Genomic DNA, 19,459 nt, shown 5'->3' with positions numbered 1-19,459 from the left:
CTCTAACTCCTTCTTTGAATTTATTTTTCTGAGACATTTATTTGATGATCATAAAGTGTCTAGGAGATCACAACAGTGAGTTCTCTATTATCTACTAATCAGCTTTTCCTATTGAGTAAGTTAATTTCTACTCCTTTTTTCTTTAATTTTTATGTTTAACGCACATCAAATAGTTTGAACGCATGTGTCATCTTATCTCTATTTCTAGCTCCTTATCGATCAAACGTCGTAAGGACTTGCTCTAATTTTGATTATATGGTTTGTAGGTGATTTTAGAGTTTCTTGAGCTAAGGTACGGGTAGTACGTTGTATAGAGCTGTGACAATTTTCCCAATCAGGTGAGGGAAGCTAGTGATTTTTATAAATTTAATTTACAGGTATGAGTGGTGGTTGATACGATGTTATGTAAATTTGGTTTTAATTACAATGATTGTTTTAGTGTCATTGGTTCTTTAATGATAGTACTTGGTTATTTGATGTATGATGCCATGGATGATGTTGATTTGTACTTGATTAATCTTGTGTGTCTATCGGTTTTGAAGAGCAATGTTAAAAATTAGATGTTGTATTGTGATGAATCATTATTTTCTTCACTTCACTTACTGTGCTAGAATTAATCAGGGAATTGTGCTTAATTGTCCAGTATTTCTCCATTTTTCTTGATTATGCTTAATCCGATCAGTAATTCTTATTTTAATTAATTTGAGTTATCTGAGACTAATTATTTACCATATTGATTGCAGGAAAAATTATTGGATAATATTTTGGGACTGAAAGATAAAATTCTCATCAATTACATAAGTGAAAATTTATTTCCATGATGCACAAGCAAGAAAATGTTAAATTTCCAATTGAAAGAAAATTATGATCCACACATGGAACCAACTAAAGGAGAGTAACACGTGAGGGATTTATTTTGTAGGCATTTTACATTGAATTTTTGTGCTTGGAATACTGATTGTAGAAGCACATCTTTTGCCACATTCCACTTAAAGAAGCTCACGGCCAAGGGAGGTTCCAAGTGCTGAATTTTATTGCAATTAATTGAAGAAAGAAGAAAGCCTTCATCCAAGAAGTGGAGCTCATGGCAATTTGGCAAAAGCACATAAAGGAGTGGCCACCACTTTAAAGGTTACGTGAGAATGGAGAGAAGTAACAAAATGATATTCCATCATATGGGGTCCATTCACCTTGAAAGCTTACATACCTCCAAAATTCTTTACTTTGATTTTTAATGAAAAGCACCACACGGCCATGATGGACAATTTAATTCATTTTAGTGCAAAGCAATCAGCACATGTCTTCAATTAGAAGAGGGACCACCACTTCTTAACATTGAAGAATTCATTTTGGGGTCTGCACACGTGAAGCCTGTTGAATGAAGGGGCCACTTTACGGTTTTCTTTATTTTTTGGCAGCAGCCACCAAGAGGTGCAACTCACGGTTCTTATCCATTTGGAAGATACAAAGTGCAGAGAATGTTGGGAGAAAGCACATTATGACCCACTTTGGCACTCATTTCAGAATTTCAGAATTGGCTTACAGGAAACACACATCACTCACGGTTTTATTCCCCACTCAAGGTGACTATGTTGGCATTTAGTTGATGCCTGGAAGTCTCACGGTCCAGTCCCAGCCATCTTCATAACCGTCCTCCAGCAGAGAAAAGAAGAACAGCAGCGTCTGAGATGTAAGCACACGGAACTGCTGCTGCTGCCATATCCAGCAAAGAAACAAGCTCCTTCCATTAGCACTTCCAGCTTTTTGGGAGGCAAATTCGGTCCAGCAGCAGAAGAAACTCACGATCCAGCTTCACCATGAAGGAGAGAGAGCACATCCAGCACCAACACGGGAACGTGAAGCAACTGGCAGCAGAGGAGAAATGGAGCAACCGGCTGGAATGAAGATAAAGGTGGAACACGGGCTTAGCTAGTTGGAACCGTGATGATCAGCACATGGAAGGGAGCGGATTCCCATTACATTTTTCATTTGGTTTTGTCCACGGGAAGAACTTGGATGAGGAGAAGAAGTTGCTGTAACGTCCATTGGAAGAAAGAAGAGAAGCCATGGATGAATGGAAAGGAGAAGGCACGTTGATGACAGCACACATAGCCACCTTCACGGTCAGCAGGGAGAAGAAGTGATTCAAAGGCTGGAATGGTGCTACCATGAGTTGAAGAAGAAGTGCAAAGCTTGGCTGGAAAAGAAGGGAAGTTCACGGCCCTTGAGGAGTTGGTGCCCAGCAAAGAAATTGATCCAAGCATGCAGAAGAATAGGAAGCTGGGATGCTAGCATGAATGAAGAAGAAGTCCATCAGTTGGAAGAAGAACACCATGGTCCAGCTTGAAGCCACCTTCACGGTCCAGTAGCAAACTTCCAAACACAGCAACTACAACAACGTTAGAAGGGAGAAGAATTGATGTTTGGAATGGAGAAGGTAGTCCACGACTGCAAGGTGCAGAACATGACAAGAGAGTTTCCAAAATGGAGGGGCCCTCACCCTATTTTCTCACGTCCAAGACTCAGCAAATAATTGTGGAAGAAGTTGTCTAAAAAGTGAAAGCTGGAAGGTCACGGGCTGGCAAGTGAGAAAAAATACAAAATGCTGAAGGAGAAGTCACGGGAGGATGTTCAGAGAATTTGGCTATAAATGAAGCAGCAGAGCAAAGAAAAACTTAGTAGATTTAGGAGTAGGAGTAGTGTAGTGTAGAGAGCAATCTTACGTTCTGCTGAGCTTACATTTTTCCCCCTCCCCCTTTGGGGAGCTTTTGGGGTTTAATTTCCAGTAATGTTCTGCCTTGTTTTCAGTTTAATCTACAGTTTGATTGCATTTACCGTGAACTTCCATGTCTGTTTTATTGTTTTAATTTAATTTCTGCTGCAATTTACCATTTTCTGCAATTTACCATTTTCAGCAATTTACCATTTTCTGCAATTTACCATTTCTGCACATTTACTGTTTCTGCGATTTACGTTTTTCAGTTTTACTTTTACTGCAGTGCTTGATTTACATTTTCATCAACTTTATTTTCACTGCATTTATTTAATTTTTTGCATCAAAACATTCACACACACAACCCCCCCCCCCCCACTTCATGTTAAAATCTAAGACTTGAACCACCACAATATTGGTCCTTGAGAGACGACCTAGGAGTCAAATCCTAGACTATATTGCATTCTTTTATGCTCAATTTTTGTGTGCAGTGCGACCCGCTCATCATATTGAGAAGTAAAGAGTAGGCTGAATTGTAGGTTGATTTTGAACCTTAAGAGGAGGTTTGGATAGGTGAGATTTTGAAGTAAGGGTCGAATGGGAAGAATTGAGTTTTTGGGTTTGTTCTAGGGTCATTTAAAGCTTGTTCTAGCTTTAAATTAGTAGAAATCTTACATCAAATTGGTTGATGGTTAATAGGGTGTGATTTTGTATGGTTTTTGGCTCATTTTAGGGGTTTTGACTAGTGAAATTTTAAAGTACAGGGTTTGTGATGAAAGTGAGGGTTTAGGATTTGGTTTTGGGTCAATTGTGACTTTTCTAGAGTCTGAACTAACAAATTATGATGATAGATGAGTGAGATTGATTTATGGACTATAGAGTGGTGTTTTAGTTGGAGTGAGTTTGGAAATTCATGGTAAAATGAGTTTAATAAGGTTTAAGTTGGATAATGCACATTTGGATAGGTCAATTGAGGTTTAAAATATCATATGGAAGTTGTAGATGTTTGTATAAGTGTATAAGTTAGGATATGTGAGGTTTAGGGAGTGCAGGTTCTGCATAATTCTGCAAACTCGCTAAGCGAGTCTAGGCTCGCTGAGCGAGCAACTCTCTATTTCTGCATTCATAGAGCGAGCCATATAATTGGGCGAGTTGGTTTTGGTGAAAAATATGAGTATAACAGTGGTTGAGTGAGAGTTCTCATTGAGCAACGAGAACCCTCTGTTTTGCTATTCGTAGAGCGAGTGATGGCTCGCTCAACAAGGGGGAATTGGTCTTAATGGGTGATGCATACAATGAGCAACTTGTTTAGAAGTGGATTGGAAGTTTTATTTCTTTTAATTTCTTGTAATTATGAACTATAGTATGGACTTAAGTTTGTTTAAAAGTAATTATGGAATTGTATGATGTTTTATACTTGATGTTGAGTATGCAATTGAGGAGTGATTGGACAAGAATTGTAGGGTGAAATGGTTGGTGGTGGTTTCAAGTAAAGTGATGTATTGATGTAGGGACTCAGTTTTGGAATTTATCCTAACACTCTAATATTAATCGCTCCATCTCAGATAGAGAAGGGGATTATGTGATGAGAAGTAGCAGAATGTCCTAGTTTATGGTCTGGTATTCTTTGTCCATAGGTGGTAAACACATTAGACTTGTGTGGTAGCTTGGGGGAGGGGGGCAATTGTTCCATTACTACAAGTGCAAAAACTTATCATAGTTTAATATCAATACATATATCCGAATGGTTGGGTTTAGGTTCATGGTATGTTAAGGATATTTGTTTAACTATTGTATGAAATGTGATGTGTGATAAATCTTGTATGTTTGTTTTTTTTTTTCTATAAATACATTTTTATAGTAAATGGTAAGTTGTAATTCAAAAAAAGATCTCCTATATGAATTTGATGATTTCTAGTCTTAATTTTGCTTGTAAAAATACTTTTTTTATTTTCTTTTTTAATGATATAAGATAATTCTTATGAAAAAATTTTGTTGTTGCAAAGTATAAAAAAAATTAAAAGAATTTAATTAGTAGTCACTTAAATTATTGGAGTTTTCTATTCTTTGTCTTTTAACATGAGTTTTCTTTGAATTTCTGTTTTTTACATTATCTTTTTATGGTTTTTATTTTTGGCCAAATTAATTATTTGTTTAATTTTTGGCAGAGGAAATATGAATTATAGGTGAAAAGCAGTGTAAGTGCAAAAATGGAATTGTTGTTGAAAATTAGAAGGATTGTGTGGGTCCATGCTCAAAGGACGTGAAAAAAAATACAGAGGAAAGAGGTATTCTGAGATGAAAAGCCGGTTGAATTTGAAGATAGAAAGGTTTCTACACATTTATTTTCTGGGACTTTCTTCGTGTACTTGGAAGTTTTTTTTCATATACTTTCAAACTTTTTGAAATATTTAAACTGTCCTTTTTACAGAGGCAATTTATTTTTCTCTTCTATATTTACCTTCACCCATTCACTTTTATTTACTCATATTTTCTCCTAAATTCTAGTGTCGCATCACCTACTTCCTCTTCCTCTTCATGACTTCTTTCACTTACATAACTGCATAGCACATCTTCATACACTCCCACAATCAACCTTCAAGCATTTCGTGCCACCAAACTATATAAGGTACCTTCATTTCCTAAACTATTATCTAAATTTGTAAATGTTTCATTGAGAACCAATGAACTCCTTAACCAAGTTTTAAAATCTGATATTATCTCTAAATTCGATAATAATTAGACTAAATTTCAAAGTCCAATATATATATATATATATATATATATATATATATATATATATATAATCATTATTTTAATTTTTTTATTTAATTAAAATTAATTATTTTTAATTGCTTATGGTTTTGTTAAATTTTTAATTTTATTTATTTTATAGGTTGTTGTTTAGAGTTTAGGATGGGTTAAGGATTTATATATATATATAATTTTTATTTTAATTTTTTTTTAAATTTTGTTTTAATTTATTTTTAATGGCTTATGGTTTTATTAATTTATTTTAATTTTATGGATTTTGTCTGTTCTTAGTTAGAGTTTATAGTTTAGGGTTTAGGGTTTGTTTATTTGTTATGGTTTTAGGATTTATATGGGTTGTTATTTTTTTATTTATTCTCTTTAAATTTAGTTATTTGTTATGCATATTGGTTTTAATTTTTTTTCTTAATTTGTTTGTGATCAAAATGGTCATAACTCGAGGTGTCTCTACATATTCTGGTGAGAGTTCTATACAAGGTGAAAAAAAAGGAGATCTACATCATTTGCTCGTCGAAGGGGTAGTCTTGGAGAAGCGACGCCATTTCTCATTCTTATCTTGATAAGCAGTAAGAGGATGTTAATGAAGATCGGTATAATGTTGTTGAGTAACACATAGATATTGTTTAAGAAGAACATGAAGTAGGTAGATTTCTGGAGGTCCACATGATATATCATTGTTAACAAGTTATGTTGATCATGTTGCATTTTCGGTTTGTGGTAGGGTCAAGTTAATAAAGTAGTTGAATTTTTTTCCTTTTGATGATTGTTTAGTTGCTTCAATTTTATACGCAATTGTTTTAACTATGACCGATGAGAGATAAAAGTTGGTCTTCCATGGAAAAAAAGTAAATAAATATGAAGCATGTCATTTGGCTGTTCAAATTTTTGTCATGATTTTTAGTTTGATGCCTCTATGCAATATTTATTATGATTATACCAATAAGAGGTTGAGATTGGAGTTCATTGAGAGATGGAATAGAGAGACAAACAATTTTCATGTCCTTGTTAGTGAGATGACTGTCACATTAGATGACATGTCCACATTGCTACATTTGTCTATAGTAAGACCATTTTGTCTGAATGAAGTCTTAGACTTTGAAGTGGCTTTGGAAACTCTCATGGACCTATTGGGCATGGACTACAAAAGGGATACATATGAGCTGAGGTAATATCATGTTCTCCAAGTAAGACTGGGCTGATTGAGAGACCTATATAAGGGCTATTATGACAACTAACAATGGCAATGTGATGCACTGGCCTACTTGTTTCATCTTGTGGATGCACTATTTTTATAGATAAGAACTCCACTTTCATCTGTATATCATACTTGATGTTCTTCAAAGACCTACTATCATGTGGTAGATATGTCTAGGGAGTTGCTAAATTGGCTCATTTGTACTATACAAGTAGTTTGGTGCCAACTTTGTAGAGACAAAGCATTTTAGAGGTGTGTGTGTGTATACATATATATGTATGTACATACATATATATATATATGTACATACATATATATATATATATTAATCTTTGATTCCTTTATTGTTTCATTATTGAAAAACATTTTTACTTTTTTTTAGAGTTAGATATATGAGCACTTTCCTACGATGGGAAGAAGCATATGTTGCCTAGTTATGATGAAGATACACCTTAGGCCGCACGTTAGGTGATGAGGAGGAATATTTTCAGTCTACATGACGCCATGGCACAATCAGATGCCTTGATATATGATGGGATGATCTAGGTCTCATATGAAGCACATCAAATTAATCATTTACATCTATCAATCAACATGTTCTGTAGTTGGATCAGAGTGGATCTGATTGTACACTAACATCTTCCTGAACACATATTAAGGAAATTTAGATATGAGCAATTGAACTCGTGGTTACTAAACATTGTTCTAGAGGCTGACATAGGAACTCTTATAATCGTTGGTTGCACTTTCTCAAGCACGTGTTGATGAATGTCACAGTGGTGCCCTCTCTATCTTCATGCATTGAGGGATAACTCAAGTGGTTAAGAAGGATATCACATCCCTATGTTATTCATGTTGTCGAGGATGATCGGTCGAGTCTCATACCTCGAATTTGTTGACATCTCCAAAATGACATTCTAGTTCATAAGAGATTGAAGTCATAATCTGGTTTTTGGTATGTAACCATACAATGTTATGTCTTTATGCTATCAAAGAATTTTAATTTATTTGTTCTTACCGTCATTGCAAGGCTCTATAAAAGAATGTTATAAACGATAATTGATTGTCGCAATATCAATAAAGGCACTATAGATTGGGACTGGACCGATGAGGCATTACAAATAGATGCAATGTCTAAAGAGCATGCACCCAACAATAGAGGAGGCCACAATGTATTTGGTTTTTTTGAACTTGGAAGTGATATTTGTAATTAAACAACTTCATTTTTATATAATTAAACAACTTTGTATTTTCATTTGTATAATTTATTTACATGACACAAATATCAGTCCTGATGCAAGTCTACATAACTACTATTAACGTTCATCAACTCTATAAATATTTGCATCCTACTGACATAAAAAGATGATCAAGCATTGTAGGTGAACATATAAAGATAAAACTAGTAGATTTAACTTATTTTATAATGGTAGAAAATAATAATCACTTTATCTACTCAAAATGGGATTCATGAACTTATGTCTGTTGCAACTTTGGCAAGTGTACCAAATCGTTCTAAGTAATAAAACCGGTAAGACCGAATATCGTTTCCCAAGAGACTCGTGTCACCAAACAATCGTATAATTTCCAACTAACTTAGATTAAAGAATGCTTCATAATTTGTGTTTTTGTGCAATTAAAGTAAACATGAAACATAATTGATAAAAGTGATCTTAGATACTCAAACACTTGGAAATGGAAAGATTAGAAATGATATGGAATGGTATTTTTGGGGGTATTATTTCACCTACTTCACTCTTATGTATAGAAAATCACTTCCTCTTCATTAATATGCCAATGTCAATCTACTTAATTACTCAAACCCAATCCCTTGGTAGAGAGAGCCTAGACTTCCATATTAGGCTCCAATCCCTTGGAAGACCTAACAATTATTTCCGCATTAAGAACTGAGATCTAAGACAACCAAAGGTCCTAATTCTATCCCTAGATACTATTTCCTTTAAGTGTTTAATCCAAGTCTAGATTTACCCAACATTTCCCAATATCAAGCAAACCCTAAAATCATGTCATGGATAACAACTTCACAACAAGCATTAAGAGAAGGAATTAAACACTAACAATCAATGAAAGAGGCATATATTCATTCAAAACACAATAGTTTACATAAGAGTTTAGTGGCTACATCAATCCCCCAACAATAATGAAACTAACTCTCCATGAATGGAGAGCTCAAGCTTACAACAATGGTGAAAATAGAAGAAGGAAGAAGACCCAAGGGTGAGGAAGGACTGTTCCCACAGCTCCTAGCTCGCCTCCAAGAGCTCCAAATGAGAGAAATCGTGTTTGGGCAGCCAAAGATCCCCAAATGCTTCGAGACCCCGTGAATAAATAGGCATTTTGACACATCAGCAAAAGTCGCGCCCGGCGCCCTCTCAGTCGCGCCCAGGCGCGAACCTCTCTGGAAAAGTCACGCCCGGGCGCCACATTTCTCACGCCCGGGCGTGAAACTCTGGAAAATTCAGCGTCCACTGAAAGTGGACGAGCGTCCACTTCTTGCTGCCGAGCGTCCACTGAGCGCTTCTCTGCCGAGCGTCCTCTTAGCGCGCTGGACGAGCGTCAAATGCGTGTCCTCACTGGACGAGCGTCCACTGTGCGTCTTTACTGGACAAGCGTCCGCTGAACGTATTTGTTGGACGAGCGTCCACTTCTCGCTGGGCGAGCGTTCTCTCGTGCGTCCATAGGGCGAGCGTCCTCTTCTCGCTGGACGTGCGTCTTCTAGTGCGTCCATACTGCGTCCTCTTCTCTCTGAGTGAGCGTCCGCTCGTTCTTCCACCCTGGACGAGCGTCCACTTATCCTGGGCGAGCGTCCTGGACGAGACTCACTGTAAACTCGCGTCGGGCGCCCCTTTTGTCACGCCCGGGCGCGAGACTCTCTGGAATGTTGCGCCTGGCGCCCCTTTTGTCACGCCCAGGCGCGAGGTGTCTTCCTTACTCCTTTAGCCTCCTGCTTTTGAATCTTTTCCTTGGTTCCCACTCTTAGTAGTTAAGTACTTCTCTAATACACGCAAATTGCCTACAAATTTGAGGAATTAATGATGAAAACTTATATGTAAAGCATACACTAAACTTATTCACGAACTTAGATAAAAAGGGAGGATTAAACATGTTTCAAGCTTCAAAAGGGTAGATTTGGTACGAAAATTGGTTCAAAGATAATGGTAAAAATTACCGTTATCAATGTCATATACATATTAGTCGATGTTGTCTTACATCAGAAGGTGGTGTAGTACATAATAGGAAGATTATAATATTTTGACGATTATATCAATTAGTAATCACATAGCCAATGTCTACTATAGTCATTCACTTGTCCATTATAACTTGTAATTAATGAAAAAAGTTATTATGAAAGAAACAGGTAAGACATAGTAAGTAAAGTGTAAAGTATGGCAACACATACCCTTGATTATGATTCAACTAGAAAAGACTTCCTTAGTTGTTCTAGTCGATCATAGCTTCCAACTAATCTTGTTATTCACCGTGTCACTAACTAAGTTTTTAAATAAATCATGTTGTATAAGGGACCATGACTTCTCACTTATCCCTAACAAAGGAAAGATGCATATATACCCACAATGACCATCAACAACGACATCAACAACATCGACAATCTACGAGTGACAAATCGGATAGAACTGATCTAACATGGGTATTCTCCTTTGTTATAAATTATTTAGCCTTAGATTACATTTCTTTTTTTTGGTGAAGAACTCTCATGAGTGCAAGGCGTCTACATGCTAAAAATATAAGAGTTTACAATTTCTAAACCTTTGAGATCGATGAACTTTTGTCTTTTGTTCAACCTTCAATTTAAATTTATGCATTAAAGTACCATTGATTCATAGCAGGACAAACAATTTCAAGTAACTTCTATTTGTTGTCATTTTTCCTTTAATGTTAACTTCTTTGAAACAATTGAGGACCAAATCAAATTCCTTTTGAATGCATGTGATTCATTAGATGAAATATTTGAAAAGTTCAATCTAGTCCACATGATATGAATTTTAGATAGAGGAATCACCCCAAGGTCATATCATGTTAATTCACAAGAACATGGTAGACCATATGTTTGTCTCAAAATGCAACCATAACTTTCACTATTAAATCCTATATGTTAAGCTCAATCGAAAGTAATGAGTCTCAAAGCATATTTTGATGATTAACTTTCACAAGGCAGTGATTGTACGACAGCAACGTGGTGGCGACAACACACGGCGACGGAGACGTAGGAGTCGATGAGAACCATGAGAAATAAGTGAATTAGTGGAGATGGAGGCTCGACAATGGAGGCGCGGCGACCGAGGCTCCACATTCTTTGCTATAAGCTTTTGGGGGAGTGTTTGGCTCAATCTTAATAGTACATTCTTGACATCATGCATATTTCAAGTTCTTAAATAATTTAGGAGACACTCTTTATGTCATGACAAGAGTGAAAGTTTTCAAAATCTGCTACAAAACATAGCTACAGGTAACATTATTTTAACCTTGTGTTAAAATTTTGATTTATTATTATTATTATTATAATTATTAAGTTTTTTTTTCATTAAATTAGTTTTTAATTTAAAATTAGAGACTAATTTAAAATTAATAATATTAAATATGTAAAACTTTGATAGCTAATGACAATGATCAATTTAAAGTACAATTAACAAATTAATTATAATTTTTTATTTATAAAAAAGACTATTTTACATACTACTAATTTCTAATTGATATCCACATAATTAATTATTTTGATTTCTAAATTTGATTAATGAGTTTCATGTCATAAATGATTCACATTTCAAAATAATAACAATTACAAAAATATTATGGTTAAATCGATTTTTTATTAGATAAAAAGAAATTTAATGAAAGATTAATAATGTAATTGAAAATAAGAATATTAAAGATAATAACTAATGTCTATGGATAGAATAAAATAATAAAAAATCGTTAGCATAAGACATATTTTCAGTCTCTTTATTTTTATCTCTTTCAATCTTGTCTCAAAATTGTTGACATTCTCATAATAAGTTGGTTTTTCTTTTGTATGTTTAAACATTGCAATATTAGTTTCATGGATGATAGATATAATTATTTCTATAAATACAATTTTTATAATAAATGGTAAGTTGTAATTCAAGTAAAGATCTCCCATATGAATTTGAAGATTTCTAGTTTTAATTTGGCTTCTACAAACACTTTTTTATTTGCCTTGATAATCATACAAGATAATTCTTTTATGACAAATGATTTTTTTTACAAAGTATAAAATAAATTGAAAGAATTTAATTAGTAGTGACTTAAATTATTGGAGTTTTCTATTTCTTTGCCTTTTAGTATAAGTTTGCTTTGAATTTGTTTTTTACGATATCTTTTTATTGTTTCTAGTTCTGGCAAAATTAATATAATTTGCTTAATTTTTGGCAGAGGAAATGGAATTTGAAGATTAGAATGATTGTGGGTACCATGGTCAAAGGAAAAAAAAAGAGAGGAAAGAGGTACTCTGGATATCGATATTGAAAAAATCTTTTTATTCTAAACATTTATTTTCTTTAAATGTTTCTTTCTTTTCATTTTTATTTTGTAATGGTTGTTGAGGAAGCCTATTGTGATTGTGAAGTTGTTAGTCATACAATAATTTGATGAATTTTCAAAACGTCGGAAATGACATAATTATTGATTTTTGAGTCATGTTCTGTACTAATACTGTTGTTAACATTTAAAAAAACTGTACATTTATAAAAGTTAATGAAAAAAATAAAAATTGTTGTGAACATTTAAAACTAACGGTTGTTTTACCATTATTATTATTTTATAACAAGAAATGTCAAGAATTTCAATGTCATTTTGTGTGTGTAACCATTTAGGAAAAGTTGGACCTAACTTTCAAGATCTCAACCCTATATAACCCAATTGAAAGGACCGAGTCCAGTTTTGGCTAAATTCCAAAGCCATACAACTTTGACATGTTAGCAACATGAGAGTCACTGATCACATCTCCCAAAGAGTTCAAATTCATTTTGAGAGTCTCTAGCTGAGTAGGAAATCGAATATCTTTGGGAATCTTAGCATTTAGCCTGTTTTCATCAAGAGATAAAGTTTTTAAAGATGAGAATTGTAACATCCCGATTATATAATAATAAATATTACATAATAAAGACGTCAACATTCCAATAAAGAGAACAGTTGGATCATGACGTGTAATTAAAGTACGAAATTACAGTCATCCAAAATAAAAGAAACGGAAATTTAAACTTAAACAGTTTACAGATTGGAACACTACCCGTGTTCAGATAGGAATTCCTAAGAAGACTACTCCGCAGCCTCAGTATTCTCCAGCTCTTGCTCCAAAGTGATCTTTTCAACAACGTCTGCTCCCATCCAAGTGGATGATCATCGCTAGAGAAACATACCCAAACAGCACACAACACAAACAATGCAAGGGTGAGCTAGATATAAAAAGCATGTTATCTCCTAGCACATTTAATTCATGACATTATACATAGGTACATATACAGGAACAATTACAGCATACTCATAACCCACATTTCATAACCTCCTACGACTCATCCTTACGCCTACATAGTTCAGCTGGCACTCCCCAACACTATGTAGAGTAAGTCACAACTCATATTTACGCTCGCATAGTTCAGCTGGCACTCCCCAACACTATGCAAGGTAAACACATACGATTTATCCTTACACATACATAGTTCAGCTGGCACTCCCCAACACTATGTAGAGTAAGTCACAACTCATATTTACGCTCGCATAGTTCAGCTGGCACTCCCCAACACTATGCAAGGTAAACACATACGATTTATCTTTACACCTACATAGTTCAGCTGGCACTCCCCAACACTATGTAGAGTAAGTCATACCTCATATTTGCACTCGCATAGTTCAGCTGGCACTCCCCAACACTATGCAAGGTAAACACACCCCAAATCACCACCATGTCTCCTTTTCCTGAGGATTACGTCCACCACCATGTATCCCCTCATTGAGGACCATGGAATTACGTCCACCACCATGTATCCCCTCCTTGAGGACCATGGAATTACGTCTGTGAATTATACTGTTACCGACAATTTACCAGATATCCCCATATATTACAGTAAATCCAACACACCTCATAAATTCACATACTTTCACATAATTCCCATCGCAATATACATTCCAAATATTTGTACACATAATTCAATTTAATAGAAAATGGATTTAGAATACGTTTTTGGTAAGGTATTAATTGAACGAGCACTATTCACCGAACACCATGGGACGTACGTTTCTAGACGAACGCCATTTGCAACAGGTCGAACACTCTCGGACGAACGTCAACAAAGCAATATGGACGAACGATCACTTGATGACTTGGACGAACGTTCAATGGATGATCTGGACGAACGCTCACTTTGATGATTTGGACGAACACTACAGGACGAACGATCAACAATTGGCCGAACACTATTTTGGACGAACGCCACGGACGAACGCTCAAGGTCGAACACTTCTTGGACGAACGCTAAGATTGATACTTAGGCCGAACGCTCACTCGGATTGAAAGACGAACGCTCAGTTTGGACGAACGCGGACGAACGCTCAGTTGTACAAACGCGGACGAACGCTCGGTTGGACGAACGCTCACAATCACTACAGCAGGCCGAACGCTCAACTTAGACCAAAGACCGAACGCTCAACTTAGAATAAAGGCCGAACGCTTGATCGAGCTATTTGGACGAACGTCCAATGTGGCTCAGAACGGACGAACGTCCAATTTGGATCAAATTGGACGAACGTTCACTCTCGCATCTCGCGCTAACTCGCGCCGGGCGCCTGGCGCGACAGGGGCGCCGGGCGTGAATTCTGCAGAATGCAGAATTCTGCAGATTTAGGACAGAACCTCGTTTTACCATTTTCAACCCTTTTTCTTAACTTCTAACACCCTTAATTCATGTTTTATACTAGATTGGACTTACCTAATTGATTATAACCGTTCCTTATTCAATTCTTAAGGGATTCATACTTAAATTCAACCATAAAACACCAATTTTCACAACTTAGATACCAAAAATCCAGTTCTACAACTTTGCACCTATTTTGATCAATTTGATGGCTCTAACAAGTCATAATACAGTGGGTGAAACTGTTCCAAAGGCTCAATAACACTCTAGACCCCAAATGCTCAAAATCACTACCTCACTTCCTCTCCAAATGACAAAAAAACTATGAAATTCCAGTTTCCTTCAATTCCAAAGCATACAAGATCACATACATGAATCAACATATTAATTTCAATCCAACCATACATACAACCACAATTTTCCAGCATCCTACTCATGCAACCACTATCAACATCCAGAAAATCCAACTCCCCTTACCTCTTGAAGACCTCCTAGCCAACTTGAATGTAGTGTGAATCTCCTTCTAATTCCAAAGCTCTGGACGTTCTCTGCCTCTCCTCTGGATGCAGCAGCTTCTTCTTCTCCTTCTCCCGTACGTGCAGCAAGCTCTCTCCCTCTGCAGAATCTCCAAGTGCCGAATCCAACCCCCTTCAAAGCTCACGGTTCTCCCTTTAAGAAAGAAAGGAATGGGCACTCCACTGCCTATCCAATTCCAGCCGTCCCACTCTCCTTCCTCAGTGCTCAATCCACTAATGGAGGTAAGTGATGATGGTGCTTGGAGCACTTCCTGGTGGTTGGAACACTCTAAGGTGGGAAGACCCACCACTCACCTTTGCTTCCCACTGAAAACCACTAGCCGCCCCCTACCAAGCTGCAACCGTTCCCATTTTGAGCTTCTTCTCCCACTAAAAATGCAGCCGTCCACTCCTTTTTCTTCCAGGAATGTGCCTCCCTTTGCCCCACCACTTTCTTCTTTTTTTAAAAAAAATGCACGGTCCTTACATTCTCCCCAACAACAAAAATTTTCGTCCTCGAAAATTCAGCTTTACCAGAACAAGTCGAGATAAGTTACTCCCATCTCACCTCCAACTTCTAGGTAGAGTCGCTTGTTCTACCATCCCAGATGACCTTGACTCGCTTGACAGTTCATCCTTAATCCTTACTGGTTGTACTTGAACTGACAAATATTCTCTTAGCGTCAAGCATTGTCCTAAGGTGATCTTCATGCTCACGTGAAGGAGGTAAACCAGAAACTTATTCACGAATCCTACTGCGAGACTTACACTCCAACTCTCCCGTGCCGCATGCTTCGAAACTTGAGTCGCTTCGACCGATGTTAACACTAAGAAGCAACTAACACTATCCAGGGGGGTCTTGCTTCACGACGCCGATCGACAAAGACATCTTTGTCTTTATCCGGAAACGACAGCTCCTTATCATCACAATTGATAAGGATGCGCTTGATGGATAGTCAATCCATTCTCGAAATACTTCTAATCATTGCAAAGGTAAACTGATGAGATTTACCTCGAACCGACGTCCCTTTACGACATTCGGATAATGGACACACACAGAAGAAGTCCCAATTAATCCTGATGTTGGTGTAGACACCAACAGGTCAACACCTAACTCTTCTACAGACATACCCAAATTTTTCAACACGTGCCTTCGCCATGAAGGAGTGTGTTGCCCCCAAATCAAAAACACAACACAAAGCACACCAAGAAATGAACAACTACAAATGAGGATGTTACCTGACTTGACCGCCTCTGATCCCACCAAGGCGTAGACTCTGCCCACCGTCGGAGTTCTGCCACCTTCCCTGGGTGTCGGCAAACCAGTCCTCTGTGCCTGAGGTCCTGATCCTACTGCAGAAGTACACTCATCAGCAAAATGTCCCTCCTTCCCGCACTTGAAACACTTCACTACTCTTCTTCTACTAGGGCAGTTGTTCCGGTAATGAGGTCCACCACATGTATAACATCTAACAGTGCCGGATGGCTCAGCTGGTCCTGACTGTACCGTTGGTTGATAGGATGGACCCTTAGACCCAGAAGAGAAGGATGGTCTAGCGTATGGCGTCTTCTTAATGCTAATTCCACCACGAGATCCAGATGGTCCCCCACTTCTAGTAGGCTGATCCTGCTGCCCTTCAGATTCACTCTTCGTCTTCTCTAGATCACGAGACATCTCTACCAATGTAGGGAACTCTCTGATGCGTAACCCTTTTACCAGCAACTTGATATCCTTCCTCAAGCCATTCTCAAATTTTCTGCACTGCCACTCTTCATCTACTGCCATAGTGTTGAAACGAAGCAAATGCTTGAAGCGGTTTGCATATTCCGACACCGATCCGTCGCCTTGCACCAGCTCTAGGAATTCCACTTCCTTTGCAAATCTCACACTGTTTGGGAAGTACTCAGTGTAAAATTTGGTCTTAAACAACTCCCAAGTAATAGGAGTCCCACTCCTTTCAAGGATCATCTTCATGCTGTTCCACCAATGGCCAGCTTCCCCGGTAAGCAGATATTGAGTATAGGCTAGCTTCTTCTCATCAGTACATCCCTTAGCTTCAAATATCCTCTCTATGTCCCCAAACCAGTGATCAGCTTCATCAGGCTTGCACTTGCCAGTGAATCTTGCTGGGCGATGCTGCAGAAAACTTTCCAAGCTCCACTCTTGCGCAGGAATAGCAACGGAAGAAACACTTGGAGGAGTCCTAGCATTAGTCATCAATTCCATGAACTCCCTCTGAGTGTTCTCAGAAGACACTCTTGCGTTCTCAGCTGATACCCTTGCGGCTTCAAGATTTTGCAATGCAAAGGTATTCTGTTGAATCAACGTAGCATTCTGCTGTTGCAACGCCTGGAGCACCGCATTCAGCATCTGATTAGAGTCAGGTTGATCGACTCGCGGAGGAGAACGATGAGGAGACGTAGGTGCCATCTTCTGTTCACACAGAAAGAAAGATCATTAGCCTGACTTAAATTAACACAACCTCTTACGCGAGACCAGAGTACACAATCACAAACCAAGCACACCCACAGCCTACAGGTTTCTAAGGAAAGAACTGCTCCTCAATCCCTTCTTCTTCTACTTCCTATCAGAATAACGATTTCCCATGGTCCACTTATTTCTTTCTTAACTTTAGCTTTAAACCATCTATCACTTCTCTTATTCAGATTCCAACCATCACTAATATACTATACCCAACTCATTTTTCAAACCTTGTTACACCCATACTTATCCAAAGCTTCTCTAAATCTAACCTCTGAACTTCTTGCGAACGTACGATATAAGATCTTCTGACTTTGTCTTCTTGAAATTTTCTTCACCCATAACATTACTTCCAACTCTAATATCTTCACTAGCCCTCCGAAACTTAACTTTTTGTCTTATAACTTCTATCTTCGAGACAAGAACTTGCCTCAAATGCTTAAACCAATCCCACTAAAAGTATACAACTCAAATTATCCTTGAATATACAGTTCTTTACTACTCTAGGGCACATCACACCATCACAAAACAAGAACCACACAGGAATTACTATAGGAAACAACACTGAAACTCTAACTCTTTCTCTTCTCAAACCTTCAGAATTAAGAAAGGAAAATCATCTACGATGAAAGTCATGAGTGTGCACCCTCATTACTCTTATCAAGACATTTTCTGTTCTCAAAACTTCCAGTTAGATACACACCTTATTATATAGACTCGGAGGAAATGGTAGGTCATACCATTTACACTCAATTCTTCACAGAGAAGACATGGCAAACCCACAACACAAAGGTCATCCTAAGGACGAACTGCTCTGATACCATTAATGTAACATCCCGATTATATAATAATAAATATTACATAATAAAGACGTCAACATTCCAATAAAGAGAACAGTTGGATCATGACGTGTAATTAAAGTACGAAATTACAGTCATCCAAAATAAAAGAAACGGAAATTTAAACTTAAACAGTTTACAGATTGGAACACTACCCGTGTTCAGATAGGAATTCCTAAGAAGACTACTCCGCAGCCTCAGTATTCTCCAGCTCTTGCTCCAAAGTGATCTTTTCAACAACGTCTGCTCCCATCCAAGTGGATGATCATCGCCAGAGAAACATACCCAAACAGCACACAACACAAACAATGCAAGGGTGAGCTAGATATAAAAAGCATGTTATCTCCTAGCACATTTAATTCATGACATTATACATAGGTACATATACAGGAACAATTACAGCATACTCATAACCCACATTTCATAACCTCCTACGACTCATCCTTACGCCTACATAGTTCAGCTGGCACTCCCCAACACTATGTAGAGTAAGTCACAACTCATATTTACGCTCGCATAGTTCAGCTGGCACTCCCCAACACTATGCAAGGTAAACACATACGATTTATCCTTACACATACATAGTTCAGCTGGCACTCCCCAACACTATGTAGAGTAAGTCACAACTCATATTTACGCTCGCATAGTTCAGCTGGCACTCCCCAACACTATGCAAGGTAAACACATACGATTTATCTTTACACCTACATAGTTCAGCTGGCACTCCCCAACACTATGTAGAGTAAGTCATACCTCATATTTGCACTCGCATAGTTCAGCTGGCACTCCCCAACACTATGCAAGGTAAACACACCCCAAATCACCACCATGTCTCCTTTTCCTGAGGATCATGGAATTACGTCCACCACCATGTATCCCCTCATTGAGGACCATGGAATTACGTCCACCACCATGTATCCCCTCCTTGAGGACCATGGAATTACGTCTGTGAATTATACTGTTACCGACAATTTACCAGATATCCCCATATATTACAGTAAATCCAACACACCTCATAAATTCACATACTTTC

General features: G+C 37.4%; 1 protein-coding gene and 1 long non-coding RNA gene across 2 annotated transcripts; one reads left to right on the top strand and one right to left on the bottom strand.

The window, feature by feature from the left end:
- The first annotated feature begins 872 nt into the window (after nucleotides 1-872).
- Nucleotides 873-6,376, top strand: LOC148199595 (uncharacterized). Its single transcript, XR_015786203.1, has 4 exons — nucleotides 873-2,785; nucleotides 4,882-5,043; nucleotides 5,222-5,342; nucleotides 5,927-6,376. It is a non-coding gene; the product is annotated as an uncharacterized LOC148199595 (long non-coding RNA).
- A 9,711-nt stretch (nucleotides 6,377-16,087) lies between these two features.
- On the bottom strand, nucleotides 16,088-17,536 carry LOC148199594 (uncharacterized). Its single transcript, XM_088112718.1, has one exon. It carries the CDS (start codon nucleotides 17,534-17,536, stop codon nucleotides 16,088-16,090), a length of 1,449 nt encoding a protein of 482 aa, XP_087968844.1.
- Between the last annotated feature and the right edge of the window lie 1,923 nt (nucleotides 17,537-19,459).

Source organism: Vigna umbellata, chromosome 4, assembly GCF_029865625.1.
Source record: "Vigna umbellata cultivar VRB3 chromosome 4, Vumbellata_1.0, whole genome shotgun sequence".
Taxonomy (NCBI): Eukaryota; Viridiplantae; Streptophyta; class Magnoliopsida; order Fabales; family Fabaceae; genus Vigna; species Vigna umbellata.
The sequence above is the reverse complement of the archived record's forward strand: the minus strand, read 5'-3'. Positions and strand labels throughout refer to the sequence as shown.

Bases quoted from the DNA above. Each gene is read 5' to 3' on its own strand.
- LOC148199594 (XM_088112718.1), bottom strand. From the start codon at position 17,536: ATGGCACCTACGTCTCCTCATCGTTCTCCTCCGCGAGTCGATCAACCT.